Source organism: Gavia stellata, chromosome 29 (genome assembly GCF_030936135.1).
Source record: "Gavia stellata isolate bGavSte3 chromosome 29, bGavSte3.hap2, whole genome shotgun sequence".
In the NCBI taxonomy this organism is placed as follows: Eukaryota; Metazoa; Chordata; class Aves; order Gaviiformes; family Gaviidae; genus Gavia; species Gavia stellata.
In genome coordinates this window covers 5185632-5212688 of record NC_082622.1, presented here as the reverse complement: position 1 = coordinate 5212688, position 27057 = coordinate 5185632, and the positions used below count along the sequence as shown (strand labels likewise).

Here is a 27057-nt window from a genome sequence, read left to right as displayed (position 1 = left end):
CCGGCATGCACCGCGTCGTGTGTGTGTGTGTGTGTGTGTCTTCCCCCCCCCCGCCATTGTGCCTGGGAGCGCGGCGCGCGCGCGGTGCCGCGTGACGCCCGGGGAGCGCGTGTGGGCGCGAGGCGGCGGGCCTGGGCCATAGACGCGGGCCGGAAGGAGAGGCGAGGGGGTGGCTAGAGCGTCGCCTCAGCCAGGCAGCCGCCGCGGGCGAGTCGGAGTCCGCCAGGCAGCCGCGCCGCGCCCGCGCCCGGACAAAGCCGCCGCCGCCGCCCGCTGCCCCGCCCCGCCCCGCCCCGCCAGCAGCCCCGCCGCGGAGCCATGTCGGCCAGCAGCCTCCTGGAGCAGGTAGGAGCCCCGCCGCCACCGGCCGGCCTTCCCCTCGCGGCGCCGGGCCTGGCCCGCTAGGCGAGGCCGTGGCTCGGGGCCTAGTGGCGGGGGCGCGGGCCGGGCCCGGGGCGGGCGGCGGCCGCGGCCTTCCCCGCTCCACCTCAGGGCCGCGCCTCCATTGTGCTGCGGCGCGGCCGGGCCGCGCCTCGCCGGGCTCCCCGCCCGCGCCGGGGCCGCTTCGCCCCCCTGACTCACCGCTCTCCCTCTCTCTTTCCATGCCGCGCCGCCGCGCCAGAGACCCAAGGGCCAAGGCAACAAAGGTGAGAGGCCGGGGGCGGCGGGGAGGGCTGGGGAAGGGGGGGGATATCCCGCCGGGAAGTTGCGCCCGCGGGGGAGGGACGGGGAGGCTCTCCGCCGAAATTTGCTGGGCATGTCCTCGGGTCTGTGCGCCTTTACGCAGCGGAGCGGTTGGGAGAAAAACAAACCGTGAGCTGTGAAGCCCGTCGTCGCTTCTGGGGAAAGTTTGGAGTTAAAGAGCATTTGTGTGGTGGTGAAGTGTCTTTCCGCGCTCTCTTGGGCTAAGCGTGGTATATTATAACTAGCGGGGGCAGTTAGAATATAAGGTTTGTCTTTAAATAAGTTGGTGAATGCTCGAGTTCATGGGCAGAGTTCTTTCTAACGCTCTACGTCTCCTCCTCAGTGCAAAACGGATCTGTGCATCAGAAGGATGGGTTAAATGATGATGACTTTGAACCCTACTTGAGTCCGCAGGCCCGGCCGGTGAGTAAGAGTATAAGAGTACCTGCTAAGGGGCAGGAAGCACCATGAGCCCGAGGGCTTCCTACTGCTCTCTACCGAAGGCGAATTTGGCATCCTTGTGTTTCCCCGTCTGCGCTTACTGCATTTTGATGTTTGCCAGCTTTCTTATCATAATACGCTATTTTATACGTACCCTTCTCCAGGCAGAAAACACTAAAACCCACGTGGTGCATAAGGTATAAAGGTTTTAGCAACTTTTTGCGGATGTAAGGACTTCCTACAGTTGGTGTTCATCTCATTTTTTCAACATAACTGTCTTGAAGTTACCATTTCTGCTGTTTCAGTTTTACTGTTACGACTTTGTTTCCTTGCTCGTTTCTGGTTCTTTACGCCGTGCGAGGAGCTGCGCTGTATTGCGTTGTGAAATTGCTTCACGCGATGCAGTTACGCTCCGAGGGCTTTTGGAGGAGACTATCAACATTCTTATCTCTCCGCCAAATAAACTGAAAATGCGTGTCATGGGGTTTTCCTCTATTTTTCACCAAAAAACCCAGAGAACACACATGTGATAAAGGCTGCTAAGACTTTTTTAGAACTTCAGTTATAAGTCAAGCCGGAGAGCTTGTGATCAGCTCCTGGAAGTCAGACTTCCAGATACTTTTCCTTTTAACTTTCTACTTAAGATTAGCTCCACTGTTAACTGGTTTTTGTTTGTTTTTCTTAATGAGTGGTAGGAGAGTGACACATAACAGATGGAGTTCAGCTGATTAGATGGTACAAGTAAGCATTATAGATAAACATCTGTAGTAGCGCTGGAGCAGTTAGTTCATTCTCTTGGCTGCTCTTCCCTCTCCAAATAAGCTGTTCTGGTTTCCCCTTTCTGTATTTTGTGATCATTTTCACTAGTCAATATATCTTTTCAGATAAGCGATGCGTGTTTTATTGGAATGCAAGAACAGGTTTCTGTCTCAGTTAAATTTTCGACAAGTGTTTTCCTAGTTTGTGCTAAAGATATGAGCCTAAATATTATTTAAGGTCCTGTCAGCTGTTCCATAATCTTCAGAATTCAACCTGTCCGTTAACTTATTGCATTCAGCTCCCTAAAAAGTTACAAGCCTAAATGCAACCTGCATAGGGCGAGAGAGTGTGATTACTTTCTCGAGTTTTGAATAAAACTAGCTACTTTCCTAGTAGCTATCATTTAACGGTGGGTTTTTACTATCCCAGAAATTAACATCACCAATTTCCAGCTTTCTTCTGAATGTGGAAGTATTTCCTGCAAAGTGTAGTTTTACTTAAATCTCCTAAAGAGAATAATACTATAATGCTAGAAGCAACACGTTACTTTACCCTATTTTGCATGTTTGATAAAGAACTTGTGAATATTTAGTTTCTTTTTGCATGTGTCACACTGGTAAAAATATGTTTTAAAAATAAGGAAGTGATTGGAGCACGCCCCAGGAGGTGGAGCAGAGCTGTTGCTCCAGAAATTCGCCAGGAGTGAGGTAAAACCGCCGTGTTAGCTTTGAATGAAACTTTGGGGTGACTTTATCTCAGTTTCTCTCCATGCTGTGCTGCTTGCCAGCTCTCATCTGTCTTTTGACATTCGATACAGTAGAAAACAAAACCCTAGGGTCCAGTCTGGAGGGGACCGTGGTTGTGCTGAGCCAACCAGCCAGGTTCGGAAATACAAAGGTATGAAAGTGTGCACCTCTTTTCTGAAGATGGGAAAGGGAGTTAACAGATAAGGCTCTGAAAAATGAGTTAAATGCAGCCCACTGCTGTAGGGTAATGCCAGCAGTTTCTGAAATTGCTTTCTGAGCTCCCCGCACAAGTGCTGGGTAACAAGTTGTAAAGTTTCATGGCTCTTCATTCAGGAGCTGCTGTTTCAGGTGTGACTGTTAACTAGCTTGTTGGCCTGGTAAATTAGGTTACTGTGTATTTTAAAGCTCAGATACACAGTAAGTGATTCTTCAGCAGTTTAAAAAGCAAAACAAAAGCTCGACAGCAACAATAAGTAAGCTTAAACCCTGGTCCTAGTCTTGAAGCGAAGAGGAATAGTGAATTTGAGGAAATAACTGTACAAAAAGTCTTAGTCATTGGAGAGAATTAAAAGCCGGTGAAGTTGTATTTGCATACTAATCAGTAACTGTGTCAGTTGTGCGAGTGCAGGGTAGCAGAGCGAGGTGGCGTGTTTGATAGCGAAGCGTAGTTCCAGACATCCAGGCGGTGAACAGCAGCGGGCCTGTCTTAAATCTGCCTTGAGCTGGCAGTGCTCAGCTGTTGCTTAACTCCCGTGCTCCCTCCTTACTACGTGAGTATAGCTGGTGCATGCTCTACAGGTGATATTTTAATGTAGTCTGTATTAAGCTGTCTCGTGAAGTTGAACATAAAACGGCATGTAAGAAAATACCTTGAGGTGACAAGAGGACAGGTATTCACCTGACAGTGATGTGCTTTGTGCGCTTTGAGGGAGAAGCCTGCGGAGAGGGAAGTGCTGCTCTGCCTGCTGGGCTCAGGTTTTAGGTACGGGCCAGCATGTTTATGTTCCATTAAAGCTACTTTCCAGGAGTGTATATTAATCCCCTCAATTATAAGGGTAACATCTTTTGAAGAGGCTTTGCTGGTTCAAAATAGTAATTTTTTTTAAGTTCCTTCATTTGCCTTACAAATTAGTCAGTGTCAGTATTTGTGCTTTTGGACAGACTGAGCCCTAAAGACTGTTCATTGGTTTGGATTTAGCAAGACCGACTTCCTCAATTAGTAAAACTGTACCCTGGATAAAAGTTAGTTCTGTTACGAATTTGCTTTTGTGGGACCCCTTGTTTGGGAAAACAGAAAGGCCGGAGAGAGTGTCTCTGAGTTTTCATGCGTTCACACCATGAAGTACCACAGAAAGCTTTTTAGTGTTTTGTGCAACAAAACAAACCTTGTCTCTGAACACATTAGGTTAAATAATTCCTATTAATTTTTTGTAAAGTTGGGGCTGGGTTATCCCCAAACCTGTTGCTTTCCTTTAACTCAGTGCAAGGTGGAGAGGCAAACCAGCTGTTTCTGGAGGGTGCCAGAGCCATCTTGAGAGCCTCCGTAGATTTCAATATGGCATGAAGTCCTTCGGGAGCTGCACTTGGCACGTGAAAACATGATTCAACGAAAAATGGGAGTAGAGCCTGCTGCAAGCCAAGCTTTTAAATGGGAACTGAACCCGACTTTCATCTCATCTGCATTGGGTTGGCATGTAAGCGGCTGTATAGCACGAGGCTGTCTGCACACAGGTTCAAATTACTGGATGATAATGTCCATTAGTGTGGCTTTAACTGCTCCCGGAGGGGGCATTGGTTTGAATGCAAAATGACAGATGTTTTTCATGTAAGCAAATCTTGGTGATGTCTTAGAGTTCCCTAATTGTAAAATTAGGCATTTGTTTTTGTAACCTAAAGGCTACTTGGATGTTAAAAAGGAGACCAAGGCATGGAGCAGCTTTTTTTTTTTCCCTCTCCGAATCTGAAGCCTGGTTTCTTGTGCTGCTGTCACTGTGCTATAAAAGGCTCCTATTGAAACCCTATTGATTACTCCCTGTTTTCAGGTATTTTTTAGTATGTGCCTGCAGCACTGGAGCAGTTTGTGTTTTGAGGATGAGGCTTTAAATCCATGTTTGTTTGCAGGTTCTTGGAATATTTTGAGCTCTGAAACTTTAAATTATAGGCATAAAGCTGTTGTCATGGGTAATAAATTTGAGGGAGGGACTAAGGAAGGCAATTAGGGACATTCATGATTTTGGCAGTTCACTTCCACTGGACTTCTTTCGTCCATATTCCACTTCTTTCCGAGTCCTTTCCCCAACACACACCCCCAGCAATATTTAGGCAGATATGTACATTACCCGGGCAAGAAAAGCCCTCTTTGGTAGTAGCTACAAAAAGTAGAAGATAGTATTTGGGTGCTAGGTAAGACGCTGTTTTCATAGCCTGAGCAGGAGCTCTGGGGCAGTCTGGTGTCCAGTCCCACATCACGCATCAGGAACACAATGTGCTCCCATCTGAGCATGGGAAGCTTGCTGAGCCTTTGTGTTTAATCTTTCTGGCAATGAAACAGTTTTTAGAGCACTTCTAACAAAGGAGGTGTTTCAAGGCCAGGCCTGTTTATCTGCCCAGCCCTAAGGTAGGGAGGGGTGGGGCACGGGAAGTCTAAGATGGCTTTTAGTCCTGGTCCCTTGAAATTTGTTCAACTTATTCTAACTATTCAGTGCTTATTTTTTGGTTTTTTTTTTCAGAATAATGCATACACTGCAATGTCCGATTCCTACTTACCAAACTACTACAGTCCCTCCATTGGATTCTCCTACTCCTTAGGCGAAGCTGCCTGGTCCACGGGAGGTGACCCGCCCATGCCCTACCTAACCTCTTACGGACAGCTGAGCAACGGGGAGCCTCACTTTCTCCCAGACGCCATGTTCGGGCAGCCAGGGGCCCTTGGCAGCACTCCATTTCTCGGGCAGCACGGCTTTAACTTCTTTCCAAGTGGGATTGACTTTTCGGCTTGGGGGAATAACAGTTCTCAGGGACAATCCACTCAAAGCTCTGGCTATAGTAGCAATTACGCCTATGCCCCTAGCTCGCTGGGTGGAGCGATGATCGATGGGCAGTCTGCCTTCGCTAACGAGACTCTGAACAAGGCTCCTGGCATGAACACCATCGACCAAGGGATGGCAGCTCTGAAGCTGGGCAGCACAGATGTTGCAAGCAGCGTCCCGAAAGTCGTTGGTTCGGCTGTCGGTAGCGGATCCATTACCAGTAATATCGTGGCATCTAACAGTTTGCCTCCAGCTACTATCGCTCCTCCAAAGCCGACCTCCTGGGCTGACATCGCTAGCAAACCGGCTAAGCAGCAGCCCAAGCTGAAGACCAAGAATGGCATTGCAGGTTCAAGTCTTCCACCGCCTCCGATAAAACATAACATGGATATTGGAACTTGGGATAACAAAGGGCCGGTGGCAAAAGCCCCGTCGCAGGCCTTAGTTCAGAATATTGGTCAGCAGCCAGCCCAGGTGTCCCCCCAGCCCGTGGGTCAGCAGATCAATAACAGCCCACCGGTGGCACAGGCTTCAAGCGGGCAGCAGCCCCAGCCGCTGCCCCCGCCGCCACCGCAGCCGGCCCAGCTGCCTGTGCCGCAGCAAGCGGCTCAGCCCACCCGCTGGGTTGCCCCGCGTAATCGCGGCAACGGGTTCGGTCAAAACGGAGTGGACGGTAACGGAGTGGGACAGTCTCAGGCCAGTTCTGGTTCTGCTCCTTCGGAGCCGCACCCGGTCTTGGAGAAGTTGAGATCCATCAACAACTACAACCCTAAGGATTTTGACTGGAACCCAAAACACGGCCGGGTTTTCATCATTAAGAGTTACTCTGAGGACGATATCCACCGTTCCATTAAATACAACATCTGGTGCAGTACAGAGCACGGCAACAAGAGACTGGATGCTGCCTATCGCTCCATGAACGGGAAGGGCCCTGTTTACTTACTGTTCAGTGTCAACGGTAGCGGTCACTTCTGCGGAGTAGCAGAAATGAAATCTGCTGTGGACTATAACACGTGTGCGGGTGTGTGGTCCCAGGACAAGTGGAAGGGACGTTTTGATGTCAGGTGGATTTTTGTGAAGGACGTTCCCAACAGCCAGCTGCGGCACATCCGCCTAGAGAACAACGAGAATAAACCAGTGACCAACTCCAGGGACACTCAGGAGGTGCCTCTGGAAAAGGCTAAGCAGGTGTTGAAAATCATTGCCACCTACAAGCACACCACCTCCATCTTTGATGACTTCTCACACTATGAGAAACGCCAAGAGGAGGAGGAAAATGTTAAAAAGGTAACTTGTTTGTCTATCTCGGCAAAGTCCCGCGGGGCAGGAGATGGAGGAGGGCCGCCTTGCGCTGGACTAAATCCGGGGCCTGAAAGGCATGGGCTTGGGAGCAAGCTTGGTGGGCATCAGGCTGCTTTTTGGCTAGCTGTGGGCTCGTACGTGGAACCCGCTACCCAAATGGCAGCCCCTATTTGGGGTGGAAATGGGTGCCAGCACCCCGGCAGAGCGGTGTGAGGAGGCTTGCCCAGGCCCTGGCTGCAATTGACTGCCCTTTGGTTGCTCTAAATCTCAGCCTTCCTTGAGTACTGTGTTCTAAACAAAATTTATTTCTGTGCTATTGTCAGCTCCTGGATCGGAACAGTATAAAGTAGGAGATCAGTGGGGGGTTTGGGGAATTGTTAGAAAACAGAGCTAGGTCTTTGAATGGCCGCCTAATCCACCCCCTACCCAACGTGGGGTCAGCGTGACAGATGTTTCCCACCACTTGTAAAACCTTCAGGAACGGCAGTTCCTGTCCCTCCCCAGGCAATCTATTCCTACACTTAATTATCCTTCCTGCTAGAAGGCTTTGTCTAATGCCCAACCTAAATCTCCCTTGCTGCAATTTAAGTCTGTGACTACTTGTCCTCTCTCCGGTGGACGCGGAGCGGGTCATTCTGTTCCTCTTGGCAGCCAGCTCGGCTGTGTTTGGTGGGCTGTCACCTGCGTGGGTGCTGCCTGGCAGCGTGGCACGTGAGCCCCGCTCGCCGCCTGCCTGCAGCTGTGCTGGTTTGCCGCTTGGGTCCGTGAGCTTGAAGCTTGCTGTCATCATTGATTCGTTAACAGGAGGATTGCTAATTGAAATTTCTGCCCAAAATTCAGTGACCAGTGGGCCTTGAATCTTACTTGGGTACAGCTGTGTTGAAGTCACCTGTGGCCGACCTTCCCCACAATAGGGGTCTTGCTCATATTTGTTCAAAACAGTAATTACAAATTAGTATTAGCACAGCTTTCTGGGAGTTTGCCAAGTTTTTTGACCATCTCTTCAGTTTCTGCAATGGGGAATTTTCCACCCAACAGTTGAAGAACTGAATCAGGAGCTGCAGCTGCTCACCACAACAGTGAATACAGTTTTTAAATTTTTTTATACCTTTTACTTGCAGCGTTGTCTGTATAAATAGCATCACCCATACACAAAGGTGGTCATGTTTTGCGGATGATACCATAGCACTTACAGTGCTTGTAGAAAATCTGTACGGGAGGAATACATTGCAAGGTGTGGAGATGTAAACTTCATTTTTGTGAGAACCCGAATCTTTTGTGTGACTTCACAACTTAAAATTGTTCCGCTTGGTATCCAGCCGGTACTGAAGTGGTGCTTTCTCTTTTACTAACCGAGGTTTTGAATGCAATCAGAAATCTGGTCTGTGCAGGACATCTTGGGAAGTGGGACTTCTCGCACGCTCCAGGTCTGAGTTTAGGGAGCAACAGTTTGCGGTGCGAGAGAGGGGCAGACCTCGGCAGAGTGGGAGAACGCACTGGAGGGGAGAAATGTTGCCAGAGGGCAGGTGGGGTTGGATGGCTGAGAAGAGTTAGTACTGGGTAAATGTGCGTGGGGAGTGAGCAGAAGGAAGAGCAACAGAGTGGGGAAGGCTGGGGGAAAGGTGGACAGACCGATGGTCTCTTCCGCTGGAAGGCTGCTGCGTTTGCCAGTTGTTGGTAAGGTATTAAAAATGTGGCTTAGCAATTTTCTTAAAACTGTAAACCGTCTTTACTCATCTTTTCCATGGCATTTTGAAGTCTCCTCCCCTGCTTTCTTCAGTCTCTTTGGGATGTACTAGCGTATGAGGGTCAGGAGCAGAAGCGGTAGCTGATCGGCATCCAGCGCGCCAGCGCCTCCTTTCTAAATGATGTTCGAGTTGATTCAGTGTGGCACTCTAGTGCAGAAGCGGTTGATTAGGAAAACATTTATTCTTTGAAAGGGAACTTACTCATATGTCTGCGGAATTCATAGGCGAGGAGGGAGTCTTGCAGATACGCAGTTGGTGTTTGCTTTTTACCATTGACTCACTCTTTGTTGCATGCTCAGGGCCCCTGCCCTGCAACATCCGGCACGGAGGAAGTGACTTGGTCTTTCTTTCAGCAACAGTTTGACCTCCTCGATTGCTCGCTGACGCAGCCTTGAAGATGGTTGAGGTTTCTGTAACTGCTCTTTCATGGCTTCAAATGAGAAGCAGTCGGTTTTGCTCAAGGAGGGTTGGTTGGTTTTTTTTTTTTCCTTCTGGAGTGAATGTGGATGGTTATTCTGGGACTGCGGGTGGCAAAAAAAGCCCAAGCCGTGCTTTGTCTGCCTTGAAGCATCTCAGGTAGTCACCTGGAGAAAAAAAACAAATCGGAAACCAGAGTTGAGGCACTGGAAAGTTAAAACGCTGCTCTGGCAGCAGCTGGTGGTGCAGCTCCCTGCCTGCGGTCTGTCAAGCTGCTTTTGTGTCAGGGAAATCCCATTGCTACCAACTCTTTGTCTCTGCCACCAGTCTTTGGATGGCGGTGATATGTTAATGTTCTGCATTCCTGTTCCCTGAAGCTTAAATGTCTCAAGGTTTGGCCTGTTTTGAACTTCTAGCAAGCTGCAATTGTTTCACTTGGCTTCAACTTGCCTAAACCTTTGTCTGATTTGCAGTTTGATTCCTGCTTGCGACCCAAGCAGATGGACGAGCTCTTGTGAAAGTCTGGGAACTCTTGAATATTCTTCTACACTACTCACTGTTAGAGTCACTTCTTCAGAATTCCCTGAAATAGTTCCAAGAAATCATATGAAAAATGCTTTGCTTAGTGTTCGTACTATTCCCGTTGGCCGGTGAAGGGGGATAAACAGTTCAGTGTTGAAAACACTGAAATCATGCTCTCGCTTGTCCTTTTCTGTTGCCTGTGCCCATCTTGGCCTCAGAGGCTAATCTCCGTTTCTCTCCAGTGTCTTGCTTTGCTCTACTAATCCAGTTTTTTTTAAAAGGTTTGGATGTTCTCCTGACCCAAAATGATGAAGCTGACTCTCAGTGTGATCCTACCTGAAGCAGTTTAGGACTTCTTGAAACCCGTAACAGCTGCTTTTGTGGTAGAGCATGTCACCAACCTCTTCCCTGTAAGAATTGTTTTATCTTTGTTTTAAACAGAACCAAAACAACAAGAAAAATCCCTAGCCCGTAGTAATACACTGGTATTTCTAGGAATGTTGCAGTGACCTCAGTGTAGAGATCTTAGTGATCTACTTGCATGTGAAAAGTTAACAGCTTGTGTTTTGTGGAAGAGCAATGAATGTCAACTCTAAGGGAAGTTTATTTTGGTTCTTTCTCCCGTTGCCCTGTCCACGGTTGGGGTACTTGGCGACTTGCAGGTTCCAGGAATTTTTGGGAAGGATATCCCATGAAAACCAGTCCTGTCCTGTCCCTTCCAGGGCCAGAGTGCTCAGTTGTCAGGTTTGCAGCTGATACGAGACACTTTGTGTTGGGACTTCGGTGGGTGTTGAGTCAGGATGAGCTGTGCAGGATGGGGTGGGTTTTTGTGGGTTTTTTCATGCTGAGGTGTACCAGCTTTGAAACAGAAAGGTGTCATTTGCCAGACTGGAGCTATTATTTCTGGAAATGTGCTGCTTTGTCTCAGCTGACACCGTCTGCTGGTTAAAGCAGTATTAATAGTGGCAAGTGTCACTGCCCCCCTTGGAAGATATGATTTAAGGGAAAACTAAGTGGTGTTATATGAGCCTATTTGAAACTAGCAGGCTGTTTCACAGTCGCTGTAAAAAAAAAAAAAAGAATGCTTTCTGATGTATTTTGCAAAGCTCTTTTTTTCTTCTTCCTAATTTGTAACCTCGGAGGGGAGGAGACAGCGTATTTCCTATAGGGTGGGCTAGCACTTTTCTCCCGCTGTTAGTCGTCCTGGCTAGTGCTGCATTTGCTTTGCCTTTACCGTATCCAACAGGACAGTGTTTCTGACAACAAGATTTGGTTCCTGGATATTGCACATCCAGGCAAAGCCAACTGTTTCCTATGACAGTAAGGGAACGCAGCTTGCACTCGCACAGTTCCTTTCATTCCGTGATCCCAAGGCTATTTGCTTTTTCTGCTCCAAATCCTGGCCGTAGTGAGGTTAATTGATTGATGCACCAGGACAGAATTTCCTTGCTGCGAATACCCTCTGCTGTTCTGCAGTGCACACGGTTTCTCTCAGTTTATTTCCAGGCCTTTTAAATCCTGTACATCTGTGTCCGTGCTCGTATAATTTGCCCAGTAATAGAGGAAACAGAAATGATGCTGCTTATTCCAGTAGTTTGGTACTGGCTGTTTGACATGAGGAGTGCTTTGTGCATGGGATGTTTTTAAGCCAGCGCTACAAAGCCCTTAACAGCATTCTCGTGTATTTTTGGTTGTGTTCTAGCTTTGTTTAAAGGTAGGAGAAAACTGGAGGGGAAGGCTTAGATCTGTCTAGTGCTCTAATCTGTGTTTTCTGCTGTAAGACAGGGGACTTTGTTTCCTCATCCCTAAAACAGGAGGAGCTGGGAGCCATTTCACTGCAACTAAAGGGGAAGTTGAGTGGTGGAAGAGCAAGCCTGTTGCACTTGCCTCTTGCTGTTAATATTTTTGTTAGCAGTCTTTAAAATAATATTTTAATACAGTATTATGTTAATATTATAAAATAATATAATGTTTGAAGTCGACTTGTTGAAGTTGATTCAAGGAGCTGTTGCAATGCACTGTTTAAACTGTTTCTTGAGGACTGGCGATGGCATTCGGAGCTGTTCTTCTCTAGTCCCTGGGCCAAACGCAGTGCGGGCTGTACACGATGAGGAGGTTTTGCACCTCTTACAGGTATGGCCTTGAGCGGGGGGAGTTTATTGTGAAGTTGTTCCCAACTCACTTATTGCCTACTTGGTGTGGGCAAAGCTTCTTGCCCCTTCCCATCCAGGTTATCTTCACCTTAGCTGGGTGGTTTCAGCTCTGAGTCAGAATACCCTGAACTGGTTGTTCTTAGAAATATGTTAATTGCATTCATTGTGAACATACTAAGGACTTCAAATGAATGTCTTAAAAAAAAAAAAAAAAACCAACCAACAAACTTTGTTCCTCCTTCAGCAGTTGAGTTAAAATTAATGTGTGTGGCTGGCCAATTCCCTAGAAGCAATGTGGAAGGTTTGGTATGCGAGCAGGGAGTGTGTAAGATGTCATCAGTGGTGGCTTTTTTTTTTTCCAAGCATTTTGGTAACTTGCTGACACTGAGGTTAATAGCTACCAACACAGGCGTTGTGTTTTGGGTTATTTTATTAACAGCTACTTCTCCAGAAGAAGCAGTTTTCCTTGGAAGATGAGTATTTTCCAGCCATTTTTTTCAGTGAAAGCACCAGGGCATGGTCCTCTTCAGTTCCCTGGATTTTCTGTCTGGTGCAGAAGTGCAGTGGGTCACAAGATGTTGCTGAAAGCTGATGAGGATTCCAAGAATCACACATTGATGTGTGAGCCTTGTGATGTGTCTATGCAACACATCAAGAATAGCTTCATGCACAATGTTCCTCACTTGTTCTTCTTGAAAATGTAATTCTGCAGCAGTTTTTTGTCTGAAAGAAGTAGCTTTCTTCTTTTCTGTCTCCTGTAAAGTGTTATGTGACAGGTATTCATTTAGGAAGCTTCTTGCTCTGTACTGTGCGATCGTTTTCGCCACAATTACTAGAGCCCTCTTGTTTTGCTGGATGTTTTTGTTTGTACCTGGTAGTAATTGTACTATCTTATGGCTCTGAGAGTTAATAAACCAATTCCTTAGTGGTGCAAAACGCTGGATGCTTGCCAGCTAGAACAGTGCCACCCTGCTTCTACTGTAGTAAAGTTACCCAGGGAAGTCTCCGCTAACAAGGATTGTCATTATCCAAGCTGTTGACTGGAATAGAGAGTTGATTGTAGCTCCTTCCAGTGACAAGCTGCCCAGTGTGAGGCTTTTTAATTGTGTATAAGTCATGTAATAGTGCATTTGAGCAGTTAATAATAAAGCATTTGGATTTTGTAAGCTGTTCTTCAGCAAGAACTTGGAAGTGAAGACTGCATTTCTGGTTCCATATCATTAAAACTTTTTTTATTAAAAGGCCAATGCTGAGCCTTTTTTTTGTGGTTAACTGCAGAGCTATTTCTTGTAATGTAATACCAGTTTAGAACACTTAGATAAAATCTGCCTAAAACTCTGTCTTTTGTTTTTAATCTTGGGGGGGAAAGAAACCACACTATTTTAGTTTCGTTCCCTGTGCGTATCTGTACACATGGGCTCTGCTCTCTTGGCTCTGTTATTTGTAACTTGATGTCATCTCCTGTAAAATTACTACAGAGAACTTCCCATCATCATCTGCAAATCTTTAAGAAATCGTGACGTCCTGATGATCAACCTTTTGGCTGTTGCAAGCCAGCCTGATTTGGGGTTCAGCTGATTCGAGTGCCATGTTCTTGATTTGTTGAAAGGGGAAAAAAAAAGTTGAAATATAAAACTGTTCCAGTGAATACTATGTGTTCCTTTTCGAGTGGCAATAAAATGAGGGTACACACAAAGGGCTGTAGGGAGCATTGGCTCTTTTACTTGAGCTTGTGAATTCAGCTCTTCATGGTTGACAGAAGTAGGCAAATAGATCTCCTCTTGTCCTTTCATAATACAGAATATAATGGTGTGTTTTTCTTGTAGCGTGAAGTATTTCTTCTGCCTTATTCAGGATGGAGGCAGTATTTTAGCCTCAAACACAAGAACTGCAGTGGGTCAGACCGTGAGTCTGCATAGTCTGATGTTGCATCCCTTGTGGCTGCGAGATGCGATGGACACGTAGAGAGACATTGCTCAAGCATCCTTGCTCTCTTTCCAAGTAAAAAGCTCCATGTGCAGCTAACAATAACATGGTCAAGAGCAAAAGCCTGTAAGGACAGTGCAAGCACGTATTTGTCCATCTCTGAAGGTTTTCCTTGCCTTTAACAATGTGTGGCTCAGGAATTTCTTTGGCCCAGAGGATGGATCTTTGTCTTCAACGGCTCATGATTTCTCTTCTTGTCCAAGATGTTGATGCATTCCTTGAGCGTCCTCAGGATCCTGCAGCAGTAAGTTCTTCATGTGTTGTGTAAAGCAACACATCCTTTTGGTTTGCTTTGAGTCTGCCTCACGTGATACTCCCTAGTTCTTGTGCTGGAAGAGGTGGTGAGCAGTTGATTTCAGTGTCCTCCCTGTGCCTGCTCTGCTTTTACAGTCATCTCTCCTCTAGGCTCGAGAGCTAGAGCATGGTGGCTCTGCAGATGAAAACCCTTCTGTCCTTCGCTCATCCCTGTTCTTCTGTGACCCTTTTCCAGTTCTTCTGCATGCCCGTAGAGATGGAAAGGAGCAGAGCTACACACTGCTCTGGATAGAGGTGCTGCTTGGGTTTGTATAAAGGCATGGTGATGTGTTCTGTTTTGAGTGATGTTTGCTTTTCTTGATGGTGGGCGTTTTCCTGCAGTTATAGATCGTAACCCTGAGCTCGTGTTTCCGATTGTTAATGGTCAGTTCGGAGCTGTCATCTTGGAGTTAGGACAGTGTTTTTTTCCCACGTGTGTCATCTGATTTACTGAAACCAGGCAGACCAAATTCCGTGTAATGTTCAGCTGCTTTTTCTCACAAAATCCTGCATTTCTTCACAGTTGGCTGCTATTTTTATTACCCTGAATAGCTTAGTATCATCAGTAAACTTTGTCACTTCATTATTCACTCCTCTTTCTAGATCTTTTATGAATGTGTGGAACCACAAATTCCCATGAAGCTCCACAGGTTTTCTCCGCACAAGATCATTCAGTCCTTGGCATTACACTTGCATGGTGTGACAGGACAGTGCAAAGGCTTTACTTAGCTCTACAGCAGTAAAGATTTTGAAACAAAGTGGAGGTTCTTCCTTTTGTAGACTCGTGTGGCACTCATTTTCCGGTGCTAATACTTTTTGCCTGAGCTGTGATTTAAGGTAACCAAAGTAATGAAACACATTTCATATGAACCCAAATGAGAAGGAGCACTAGTCTGTTTAAAAAAAACTCCCCTTACTGTATTTGGTGTAGGTCAAAGCTCTGGCGTGATGCTCGGAGTGAGCCTCCGGTAAATGCTGTCAGTATTTCGGTGCTGTTTGCTTATACTTTCACATTAACTATTCCCATTACTTTCATCCATGCTATTAACTTTCTTCCCTGCTTTGTGAGAATTTTGGTGTGGACAGACAGGTCAAAGCCAAGTGCCCTGCTCCGTAGCGGGGAGATGGAGCTGCCCAAAAGAGAAGTGTTGGCAAATTGCAAAAAGAAACATGGCAAACTTCTCATCCCTTGTAGTGACAGGGAAGAATAAAGACTCCCTGCTGTAAGACAATGAGGATTTTGTTTTCCATCCTATTGACTTGAAAGGACTTGTGTCCTTCTTATGTTGCTTGTGCTCCAAAGCCAGCAAGTCCCGTTCCAGTCCCTAGTGGGACCCCAGTCGTCCTCGAGTGGAATGCCACTGGGAGTCCTCCCAGCCTGTTCTGCGTTGCTCTTTGCTCTAAATATTCGTGTATGTTCTTTGCTTTTTTGCCAGTCTGTTTCCTTGCACGAGTTTTGCCCTGTGGGACAAGGCTCTCTATGGGACGGTAATTATAAATGGTTTGGGGGATTGGGCCGCTTTATTCACGCAATCAAATGTGATGTTTAAGCAAGAAGAGGTTCATCCTTTGCAATTGGTTGCATCAGTTTTAAAGGTGCCTTGAAAGATGCTAGGGAACAGCGGTGTGTTTGCCGGTATCTGACAGCTAGGAACACCTCGCCTTGTATAAAACCCACTGCAGGGGAAGGTCCTGGCACTCTTCGTGTCCTTCTTACCCCTTGCTCGTTGCCCTGACATGGAAATTCAGTGTTTGTGTTCCCCGATGTTAAGACACGTTTCGGCTTACAGCTGTACCTGGAGCATTACGTCTTGCTGTTCCTTATTTATTCTCTGTGACTTCATATCCTTCTGACTGAATGGTGAGGTGACTGGCGTGTAGCAATGCCATGGTGTGCTCGGGTTTCGAGAGGAAACCAGAACTTCCTAACTGCCCAGCCATGCATGCTCAGTGTGGTGGCAGGGGACGCTGTGGTGCTTCTTGCTGCCTTCTGCATTTTGGGGGGCAAAGTCTGAATTGCAGGGGCTGACCAGGCACAGTTGGCTCATGCTTTTTTGATGATGTGAGTTTGCCCCTTCTGGGGTTCTTTGGGTTTGCTCTGTTAGATCTTGATCTGTAAAACAAAGTGTTTCCTGCTCTGACAAAGAATCACTTTTATTTGCATCTCTCCTGTCTTTGTTCTTGGTGGCGAGTTCAGTACGTGAATGGGAGGTAGGATGAAGATGTCAGACTATAACCAGATCACTATCTGATTTTTATCTGCTTTCCTAGGTGAGACAGACTAGGATGTAGCTTTCCTCTGTAACTGTGATGGCTTTCTAATGCTGACAACAGGAAAACCTCGTGTTTGGTTTGTAAATCAGTTAGGACTCGGGGATGTTTATGGAACAGATGAGCATAATAAGAAAGTGATGCATCATCCATCACTTGTGCTGACTGTGACCATGCCTTCAGCTGATCCTGCTGGGAAGGCTGCGCTGGGCACATCTGAGGCAACGGGCTGCCGTAACTCCTGATTTGTAAGGCAAGTCAGATGTTTGCCTCGGAGACACGGGCGCATGGAAATCCCACTGCGTTGTTTGCCAGGATTGCATCCAGTGCGCAATAGGCAGCAGCGTTGGGAGGAGAATTCAAACAGCAAAGTGCCGTGGCGTTGCAGCAGGCGTTGCGGGCTGAGTCGGGCTGCTGAGCAAGGTGTCTGATGAGTGAGAGTTGCGTGTGCGTGTCTTAAGGCCAGTGTTTGATGGCTGGGTGTCTCAGCCCTTTGGGGAAATGATACTTGGGATAATGTAGACCATACTCTCGTGAAGTGATCTCCTGCTGTTCCTTTGTGGACGCTTACGGGGCGAGTGATGCCTTTTGCTTGTAGGACCTTCTCAATTTGAAACTGAGACTGCTTCCTGGCCTGCCTGTTGTCTTCAGGCTGCTACAGTGTGCTCCAGGTCAGACGGGTCCAAATAAACCACGGTTTGTATGCTGCACAGCTGGCAGCCATGCTCTTGGTTCTTCTCCAGGCCCTCCCTTTGATTATAGTCTTCTATTTCCCCATCTGTAGTGTGGCAATAATATCCTTACCTTTGCCAGAGGAATATTGAGGTTGAACCTTGGTTGTTAATCAAGGTAAGAGCCTCTGAACAAATGTGCAGCATTATCACCTATTGTCATCATTTCTTGTACAAACTCTTGAGCCTTTTGCTGTTGTTGGCTCCCCACAGTGTGACTAGATAACGTAATCTCTCATCAGCCTTCTCCACCAGCTCGTTCCGTTGCTATTATCAGGACCTGGCTTGTGACATTGCTGCAGCCCCCTGGGGACGGCGGTGACGTGACTGAAGTGGCTTAAGCAGGATGATTACAGAGGGCTCCTACTTACACACGCTCGCCTTGTCTGAGCTTGGTGCCTCTGAACACCACCAGCCCAGAAGCACGCTCGCAGTGATGTGTGGGTGTCAACACTTGATTTGAGCGATGGTGTGCATCTTTCTAGTCATCGGCATATCGTTTTGCGCTTCAGCCGTTTCGATGCTGCCGTGCTCCTGCCCCTCCAATTGCTGAGGGATTTGCTAGATGGAGACGAGAGTCTGAGCTGGTGTCTTTTTCTTGCTCCTCCCACGTGGATCAATAAGACATGGCCCAGGTCTAATGAAAGTGCAGCTGAGGAGAATAAACCACTTTCTGATGGAATCTCTTTGCCCTCCAGGGACTGTGTGCCAGTGCAAAGCCCAGCATGTGCATGCAGATGCTGCTCTGCTTTCTCCTGGGCTGTCCCATAGCTGGGTGGGTGACACCATCCCTGTGCCTGTGATTCCAGAGGAAGGTGAGCCAGGAAGGATGAACGTTTGCAACACCACTGACCTTTGCTATGTGTTCTGGTGGATCTGTTTGCTGCTTTGCTATGATGTGGGTGCTCTCTTGTAACTCCACAACACCCTGAGGACCGAGATGTGTTCGTGGGATGTGCTGCAGTTGGGCTGGCAGGTTAGATGGTGTAAAAATCCTTCAGGCCCTGGCTACCCTCCTTTTCCAGGAGGAGACGCAAGAGAGCGGCTGTGAATCTCCCAGAGAAGAGCAAGAAAAGCAATATTGAAATTAGTGGAGAACAGAGAGCTGTTCCTTCCCTACCATCAAGCCCTGGCAGCAGTGCCCTCGGCAGCGCCTGCTCGGCCGGGCAAAGCTCTTGGCCGGCTGCCTCGGTGTCTCCTGAGGTGGAGGCTTGGCTGTGTCTAAAGCCCCACTCTTTGTGGAGGGCAAGGCAAGACGGCTCGAGGTAGGTGTTGAAGTCAGCCCCTCGAGAGCCCGCAGCAGGTGTGGTTAGATGTCATGCTGCATTTTTCTGTTACAGACTCCTTAAGATACTGTTTGCGGCGCTGATGGAGGGGAGTGGGTAGTTCTCTGCCGGTATTTCAAGGTTGACTAGCAGGAGGTTTTAAACAGAAGACTGGGTTGAGAAAAAATGGGCTATAATCCACCCTGAAATTAAGATGTTCACTTCAGGCATGTCTCTGGACCCCTCTTTAGCCTGGGGACATGGGGACATCTCTTTTGAAGGTAATGCCTTCTGTTCTGGCACACAGGGATTTTGAGGGGGGGGGGGGGTCACTTTTGCACCGAGACTGGGTCCTGTTTCCTGCTCCTTGTTAGCCATACACTGGCCTCGGGAGCAGCTTCACCTTTACAGTGGGGAGGAGAAGTGACTAATCGGGGGTCCATATGCTCAGCTAACGGGGCGACGCACTCAGCAGGACCCTCAGCCACTGTCTGCAGCCGGCCCAGGACACTGGCCCTGGCTGCCGACGGGACGGGACGGGGTCGATTGAACCTGGCAGCCGGCTTATCCCATGTCTGTGTTTGGGAAGACAGAGGCATTAGCTCAGGCAGTTGCAGCTTCTTCCCAAAGGAATACGTCACGTTGCCATCTGTCCTTGTTTAACATAACGTGCTGGCTGCTGAGCCAGGCAGCAGAGAAGGAACAGGGCTTGGCACCTTCCTTGTGATTTGTGGCTTTCCCTGCAGCGCTTGTTTTACTTCGTGTTCAAGACTGGCTTTGCTTTCCACCGTGGTAGTTTTATTTTGCTGTTGTGTGATGGTGCTTTTTAGCAACAAATAGCACCTGCGACAGATTTGGGCAGACTTAGAGGAGAATTAAGTCGACTTACGTGGGGCAAATATCCTTGAAGAGAATGTGTGCCTTTGTCTAATCCCTCTCCCCAGAAGGCAATCTGTGCACCGTATCACATAGGGCGTGCTTTGTTGTCGAGCTCGTGCAGAGGAGTTGGAGCTGAAGCCTCCTTGGGTCACCGTGTGCATGTGGCTGAGGGACTGCCAAAGCCTGGGTTATTGTTTCGAGCTGGATGCAAGGCCTCCCTTTTTGGGAAGGTTTCTAAGAATAGATGGCTATACATGCTGTTAGCCCGGGATTGAAGCTTCTCGGAGATGAGCTCTCCCTGGATTTAGCAGTGGTGGCAGAGGACATTGCTTCCTGGAGCAGCCCACGTGCTTCTGGCAGAGGTTGCACGCTCCCCCTGCCAGCGAGCTGCTGAGGTGGAAGGGAAGGTGCCTCTGATCACTGAATTAACGTGGGGCAGGGGGACGTGGGCTGGCAGCTCTGCCGCTGCCCTGATGTCGGGGGACGCAGCCCCAGGCACAGCAGCAGGCTTGCAGGGAAGCATCCCGAGCTGAAAGAACCAGATTTCCATTTCGGAGCCCTAACAGTGTCCCTTCTCTCTCGGTGATGTAAGTTAACACAAGGGAGAATCCACATTGTCTTGCTCTGCCAGCAGGCACCTACTGCAGGTGTTGCTTTGCTGCAGAGGTGGGATGGACTTGGCATCTCTCAGGACTGGCTGAGGTGGTGATTAACTCGCTCCACCAGTGAGCATGGGAGCCAGAGCCAAAACACTGTAGTGCCCTTCACACAAGAGATTGCAGGGACTTGCCTGTGCTGGGAGAAGATGCAGTTAAGAGGCAGGGAGGAGCATCAGCCAAGAGCCCTTTAGCCATTGACAGGTTTTATTTTTGAGGCGGTGTCATATGATCTGGAAACAGCGCTTTGAACGTGGGCTGGGTAGCAGCTCTTAACCCTGTGGGGTAGTCTAGGCCCACTTCTGTGCAAAGGTGCTGGGGTTTGGTTGGGTTTAACAGAGAAGAGACTGTGGCACGTGGTGCTTGGCACAGGAGAGGATGTAGTAGCCCTTGATGTGTAGCCCTGGGTGTATTTGGTGCTGTGCTACCTGTTCGGCTTGGTACAAATGTTTGTCTGGACAGTGTGTTCCTTCAGTGCTGGAGGAGAGATGTGGATAAACACCAAGGGGGTGGTAGTAGTAGTAGTCACTGGGAAATCCCTGTGAACCTGTTGGGTTTTGAGTGAGATGCCATCAATAGGTTTCAGAGTTATTAGGGAGGTGTTCTGCTAGCAGCTGTGGGCTATTTCAGTCCCTGCAGACTGAGGCAGACATCAGTACTCCCTATGTTTGAGCTGCAGTGTGCTTGGATGCTTACATGTGAGCTCAGGTGAAGCTGTAGCTCTGTGCAGTACCCACGGTGCCTGGGGAGCCGGGCTGTGCTGCTCCGGCAGCAGCTGGATGCAGGCAGAGCTGTGCTGGGGGTCCCGGTGTTTGTTCCTCGCTTCCTCTTCCTTCTCCCCGATACAGGGGCTCTGCCTGATCCCCACAGCACCCCTGAGTCCTGCTCCCACAGCTGCCCGAGTCTTCTCCAGCCCAGAGCTCTGCTTTGCCCCGGAGCTGGTTTCCAGCCTGGCGATGGCTGAGATGTTTTGTGGGTGCTGCGGGTCCGTGCCCAGGAGTGGGGAGCATTGTCACCCCCTCTCCCAGCCCACGCTGTCTGCAACTGCAAACCTCAGCACTGACTTAGACTCACTTTTTTTCCCTTTTTCACCAGTTCTTCCTTAGTTTGTCTTTGGTTGTTTTGGGTTTTTTTCCTCCTTGTGCTGTTAAATCTCTAGCTCGGAGCGTCCTGGTGATGTCTGTCCTGGGGAGAGCCGGTAACTCTGCGGAAGGATGCTGCCGTGGACAAGGAGAGAGGAAGGGGAGCGGAGCTGTGGTATCAACAGCCCTCGTTAAGGGGAAATGTGATGAGCTGGTAGACACAGGCAGTGTAACGCATCGTCACGTTAGCCGTACGCAGCCGCAGTACCTCCTTTGCAAAGAAAAATACTTTCTCGGACTCTGCTCGCATGAGACAGGCCTCCATCGCAGAGCCACGTGTTGAAATGCTGACGTCTGAAAGCGGTGAATGAAACTACTCTGGGCTAACATGTTCTTCCTTTTTTCTTTTGCAGGAACGCCAAGGCCGTGTCAAGTAAAAGGCCATTCCTCCCACAGAGACTGCAGCAGAGATTGCATCCCAGCTATCTTTCAGAGAGAGAAAGAAAGAGCAAAAATATCCCAGAGATAATTAGGACTTTTTTTTTCTTAATTTCATTGACTTCAAAAAGACTCTTACAAACTTGCAGTTTAAAAAAGAAAAAGAAAGTATTGGAATTTCACAAGACATAGGACTTAAAAAAACAAAAACAAAAAAAAAATCCCTTCTAGGTAGAATATAGGTAAAAACTGTCCCCTTTCTTTTGGCTTTGGTTGTGATTTCAGAGCATACGCTTTGTTTTTTGTCTTTTTACTATGTTTTTTTCGGATTTTAAAGTCCGTAAGTGGCATATGCCTTTTTTTCTCTAATTTTTAAACTCCGCCGCTTCCCTTCCTTCCACCCCCTCGCGCCTACTTCCCCTGGTTTTGACATTTGCACTTGGAACACCGAGTTGTAACATCCACCACGGAAAGTGGAGTAACTTTTTTCTTTTTCTTTCCCCTCCCTGGCCTGGAAGAGGAGGAATTCTATGAGGAAGTCGGGGTTTTGGCCTAAGAAGAATTGAACAGAAATTGTCCATGAGGTTGTGTCTTAAAGGTGGTTCATTTTTCTCTGACCCTTTGTTACTCAAAAGTCAAGTACTAGGAGTCCTAAGAAATGTTCTGTTCTTGTGCATTATACGGATTTACAGATTAAGCCTGGATTAATTTGATTTTGAAAGCTGAGAACAGTGGTAAAAACTTGTTTTGTTTACAGGAAAATGAATTTTGGACAAAAAAAAAAAGAAATATTGTAAAATGTGTAGTGAATATGTTTCTTCAGTTTCTTGTTAAGCCAATGAGGAATGGGCATTGCCTTTCTTTTCACCATTAATCACTTCTCAATAATAAACGTGAGATCCTGTTGAGCATCACTGTTGTCTGCCGTTCCCTTCACAGCGCTGCCCGCTCCATGGCGTAGCGGGGACGTGCACCTCGTCCATACCCCTCTGCACGGCAACTCGGGACTTCGCTGCTGTATTAACACCTTAAAATGACGAGTGAAGTGTGGTTTCTCCCTGGGTTTGAGGCAGGGTGCTGTGACCAGTCTCCAGGCATCCCGAGCTCTGTCCGGGTGCAGTACCGGGGATTGGTTTCGTTCCTGGATGTGGGAAGATGCCCGGTGGCCAGAGGGGTAGTGCCCGGTTGGCCTCACTGGTCAGGATTCGTTCCCATTCCCTGGGTAAGTTGGGGATTATCCGGCTCCTTCCAGGTGTGTGTGAAATGCAGCCACCTGCTCACATCCCAAATGAATTCCCCTGGGAAAACTGCTCCAGGTCAAGAAATCAAAAATCCAGGTTTTCTTGTTTTGGCAGTTCAGGGGGAATAAGAAAGCCACAAACGAATCTGTCTGAGCCAGTAACAGTGCTTTGTCAATGCTTAATGGGTTGTTGTCCAGGAAAATGTTGAAAATATCTCAATTATTAAATCACAGTCGGGAAACATCTGGAACCAGCCAGCTGCCGGCTCTGCTCTTCTCACCTTGGGCGGAAAATCAGCCTGGTGAGCCTCGCTTTCCCATGGCGCAAGACGGCAAATGCTCACATGCCCTGTACGCACTCACCAAAAAGTGCCCTTAATTTTTTATTTTTGGCCTAATTCTTGCTTCTGAAAAGGGAACAAACAAAACCCAGCTCCAAATAGCCCGGTCCGTGTCGTGTGAGGACCCGGGCCGCTTCCTGCGGCGTGGGGCGTTTGGGCTGGTGTTTCTGCAGGTGTCAAAAGCAGTTGTGTGGCCGTTTGCATTTTATTGGGATATTGTACTTGTTTTCTCCGGAAGAATTTCTGTCCTCTTAATTCTTTGATGGCTTTGGCCTCTCTGTTTGCCTCAGAGCTGGCTGAAAATCCAAATTCTTTGCTGGTGTCCTCATGCGTTTTCAGAGGGAGCGTAAAACCTGCGTTGTTTGCAGAGTGAGAGGAAACAAGGGCGGAAAGCTTGACTTGATTAAAGGCCCAAATTAAACAATTTCTCTTTTGAGAGAATCTTAGTTGTGAGGAATAAAAAAAAGCCGGAGCAAGGGTTTTTCTGCCGTGCCTGGCAGGTGTTTGTGTGCTCGGTGTCACTGTTGGTCAGACCCAGTCTGTTCCCCCTTTCGGTCTTCGAGACCTGAGAGAGACGCGAGAGGAACAAGAAGATGCGATTTGTAAACCACAATACTTCAGGTCCGGGTGTAGTACCTGCAATTATTTTTATATAAGAAAAAAAACTTTATTCGCGGGTCGTGTCCACGTCCTCTAACCTGGGATGGTCCCATGCCGGTGTTAGGCGCTGCTGCTTAAATTTCCCCTTGTGTTCAGCTGTGTGAGAGCTAAAATACTCTTTTTTTTCTCTTTTAAGGCAAAGCAGGTGAATTGCTGGGACGTTGCGCTCCTGATGCCCGTGTTCCCCGCAGGATTTATTCCCCAGCGCCTTCAACCTTGGCGTCACTTCCATGGAAACCAGCCGCCTCTGGGGCTGTGCGTTAGGGCGGGAGTCCGGCGTGCCTGGGAACCTGAAACAACCCCTTTTCACCCCAAACTGGAGAGGGGAGAGAAAAAGAGGTAGTTTTGTACATCGCTGGCTGCGCTCCTCCTTTGCTGTTTGGGAGACCTGTGGAGCTTCCAGAGGGGAACAGAAGGGATAACACCAGAACAGGGCCCGGTGTTAAATATTAGGAGGGGTTTTTTTAAAGGAAGAGGCCAAGTGAATGTCCCGGAGAGTAAAAACAGTCCTGGGAAAGAAGGGGTAGCTCGGATGTGGGGAAAAAAAGTGGGTATTTGATGCATGCCTTGAGACAGCTGCTTCTGCCAAGCCTCCCGAGGATGCTCGGAGGGCAGGACTGACAGGGAACAGCTTCAGTCTGAATCTGGTCCTGTTCTGGTCTAAAATGGGACCAAAATGAGAGCTTTCTAGTGCATCTGAGGAGGCTTCGCTTTCAGCCAGCTGCGGCAGCCTTCAGGATACGGGCAAAAAAACCTACCTGTAATTATCACTGAAGACCCCAACAGCATGCAACGCTGTCTCCCCGTGAGTGTGGCACAGGTAAGAGCACGAAGAGATTCATTGCTGCTATTTCTTTGCAAAAAGAAAAGGTGAAATATTTGCACGGTTCCCTGGGCTGCATGGGGAAAGGGATCCCCGCTTGGTTTTTATCCGCTGATCTGCTGCTCTCCCCGGCTCGGAGGGAGGTGAATTCCCGCTGCCCAAGGGGCCGGGATGCTTTAGGACGAGGTGGCTGGGCACAGAGGAGGGATGGGAGCCAGGGGCTGCGCTCACCGGCTACCGCCGAAAGAAAAGCCTCTTTGCTGCTGCAGTTCCCGGAGTTGTATAAACCCGGGCTTGGCCTTTGCACGAGGGTTCCGTGCAGGGAACTATTCGGGGTTTTCCAAACTTTGCAAACACCCTGACCCCGTGGAAGCTCCCGTGCTCCGCTGCCCGCTCCGCTGTATGGGTCTGTGCATGGTTATGTACTGCTGTGCGTGCCTCTGCGCGGCTGCGCATCGCTGTGCGGGGTTGTGCGGTGCTCTGCACGGCTGCACGCTGCTCGCCACCCCTCTGCAATCCTCTCCCAGCCTCTCGCAGCCTTTTTGGGGCTGCAGAGCATTGCAAGGCCTGGGAGGCAGCAGTGCTTGCAGGGAAGGACACGAGACTTTTAAAATAAGCATCTCGGATGGCTCCGGGCTGGGGCAGAGGCTGGGAGCGGTTTGCAGGAGCCTGGTGCCATCGCTGCAGCCCTCCCTCCGTGGCCTCCAGTCACCAAATGTGGTCCTGCGGGAACCCCGAAATCTCTGCCCTGCCCAGTGCCCCTGGGGGACGAGGGGAAGGTGGGGGGGTCTGAGCAGCCACCTCCCCCTTGGGCGATGCATACGTGTGCCTGGGCTGGAGCCCCGCTCCTGGCCCCGGAGGAGGGTGGGTGCTGCACCCTCCCTGCCAGAGCAGGGGCTGGAGCCTGGGGGGGTGCAGGGACCCCTCCCCGAGGCCGCGGAGGCTCTGCAGGGCTGGGTGCTGTGATAGACCCCGTTGCGTGCGGCTTCTGGGGGACCTGCGGCTCTTTTGATGCCCACGGGTGCCCAGTGGGTCTCTTGGGAGGGGGGAGAGACCAGCCCGGGTGGGTCTGCGATGGGCGCAGCCCTGCCTCCATCCCACCACACCCCTGTCTATGGGGGAGCACCCACATCCTCAGGCCACTGGAGACGGGCGCAGGGGTGCTGAGCCCAGAGGCGTTAGCGTTGTACCCAGAGCCGGCTTGGGGGATGGCGCATCCCCCTGCGACGCAGCAGCCGGGCTACGCGCATTTACGGATGAGATCCTTTATTGACAAACGAGCCCCTTCCCCTCCTGGGCGCCCCGGGACAGCGCCAGCCCCACGGGTCACCTCCTGCCCCAGGGGCCGTCCGGTGGGGAGCCAAGCAGCAAGACACAGTCCATCCCCCGGCCAGACCCTCTTTTGGGGGGCTTGTAGGGTGTTCGACAGCCGTTGTTGGCTCCTTCATCCAGGCCTTGTTTTGGTGGCCGGGAAGGGATGGAGCGTGATGCCTGGTCCTGCCCTCCCCGAGGTTCCGGATGGGAATGCGAAGATCTAGGATGAGGAAGGCGCACGTTGCCTGCGAGGAAGTCCGTTTTAGGACTCGGTATCTCCATCCCCTTCGCTGTTCTCCGGAGGGCAGGGTGTCCCCTGGGCTGCTGGGGGACGGGCGTCTGTTGAGGTGCACAGGGCCCACGGGAGGACGAGGATGTGGCAAACGCGGCTTTGTGCTGCCGAGGCTGCGAGTGCGTCTAGGGAGAGACGCGGGGCTCAGCACCGAGCCAGCCTGGCTGCAGGGACGCTGCAGCCACAAGCCTCGGGGGACCACGGGGACACCGACAGCAGCAAATCTACGGTGATGAGATACTGGTCCTGGGCGAATTGCTTGGCGGGGAGAGCAGGACGTGGGGAAAAGCAGAGTCTCCTTGTGCTCTGTGCAGGGAAAGCAGCAAAAAGCATCTTCGGAGGGAGCGAACGTCAGCTCTGCTGCAGCCTTTGATGAGCGCATTCCTGGATTAGTCCTCGGGGAGCTGTAATCCTGAGAGCCCAAAAGCACCTCGCTGGGACAAACATGGATAAACCTGGAGCCGCAGGAAAGGTCGGCTGAGAAGGGGCAGGTCAGCGATGCTCTCCCTCACAGCAGTAATTCATCCAGCCCTTCTCCAGCACCGGGAACCGCGGTGGGTGAAACTTCCATCCGAAACGTGGCCCCCGGCAGCGCGGGGAATGAGCGGCTGCTCCGGGCTTTGGCTCGAGGTTGGTGGGTGTATGGCAGAGGTGGCTGGAAACGCCAGAAAAACGGCGGCTCAGGGGAACACAGGGGCTGCGAAAGCATCTGCGCATAGTTTGGCTGAAAAAAACTCCGGAGCCGTCGCTGCGTCTCTTCCTCAGTCGGCGGGGAGCAGCCGGGCGGGAAGCTGGCGGTGGTGGGTGGTGGGATGGGGACCGATGCCTCCCCACTGCGCCCGACTCGCCGGGAGAAGGATGTTAACGCAGCCATGCAGCCAGGTTGGTCCTCATTCTCCTCTTCCCCCGCTAACGAAGGCTGAAGGCTCGTTAAGGGCTTTCGGCTGCTCCCTCCCTCCGAAATGTCCTCTGACTGTGTTCCCC

General features: G+C 49.6%; 1 protein-coding gene across 1 annotated transcript; it reads left to right on the top strand.

Annotated features, from left to right (window-relative positions):
• The first annotated feature begins 318 nt into the window (after positions 1 to 318).
• Positions 319 to 22295, top strand: YTHDF2 (YTH N6-methyladenosine RNA binding protein F2). The gene is made up of 5 exons (XM_059830788.1): positions 319 to 345; positions 623 to 647; positions 1028 to 1107; positions 5360 to 6946; positions 21379 to 22295. Exons 1-5 carry the CDS (start codon positions 319 to 321, stop codon positions 21400 to 21402), a joined length of 1743 nt encoding a protein of 580 aa, XP_059686771.1. The 3' UTR covers positions 21403 to 22295.
• The last annotated feature ends 4762 nt before the right edge of the window (positions 22296 to 27057 follow it).

What these genes read in the sequence shown, in the direction of transcription:
- YTHDF2 (XM_059830788.1), top strand. Translation starts at nt 319, where the DNA reads ATGTCGGCCAGCAGCCTCCTGGAGCAG. An exon ending in CAAGGGCCAAGGCAACAAAG is followed by an intron (nt 648 to 1,027) that starts GTGAGAGGCCGG and finishes TCTCCTCCTCAG; the next exon opens with TGCAAAACGGATCTGTGCAT. An exon ending in TGAGTCCGCAGGCCCGGCCG is followed by an intron (nt 1,108 to 5,359) that starts GTGAGTAAGAGT and finishes TTTTTTTTTCAG; the next exon opens with AATAATGCATACACTGCAAT.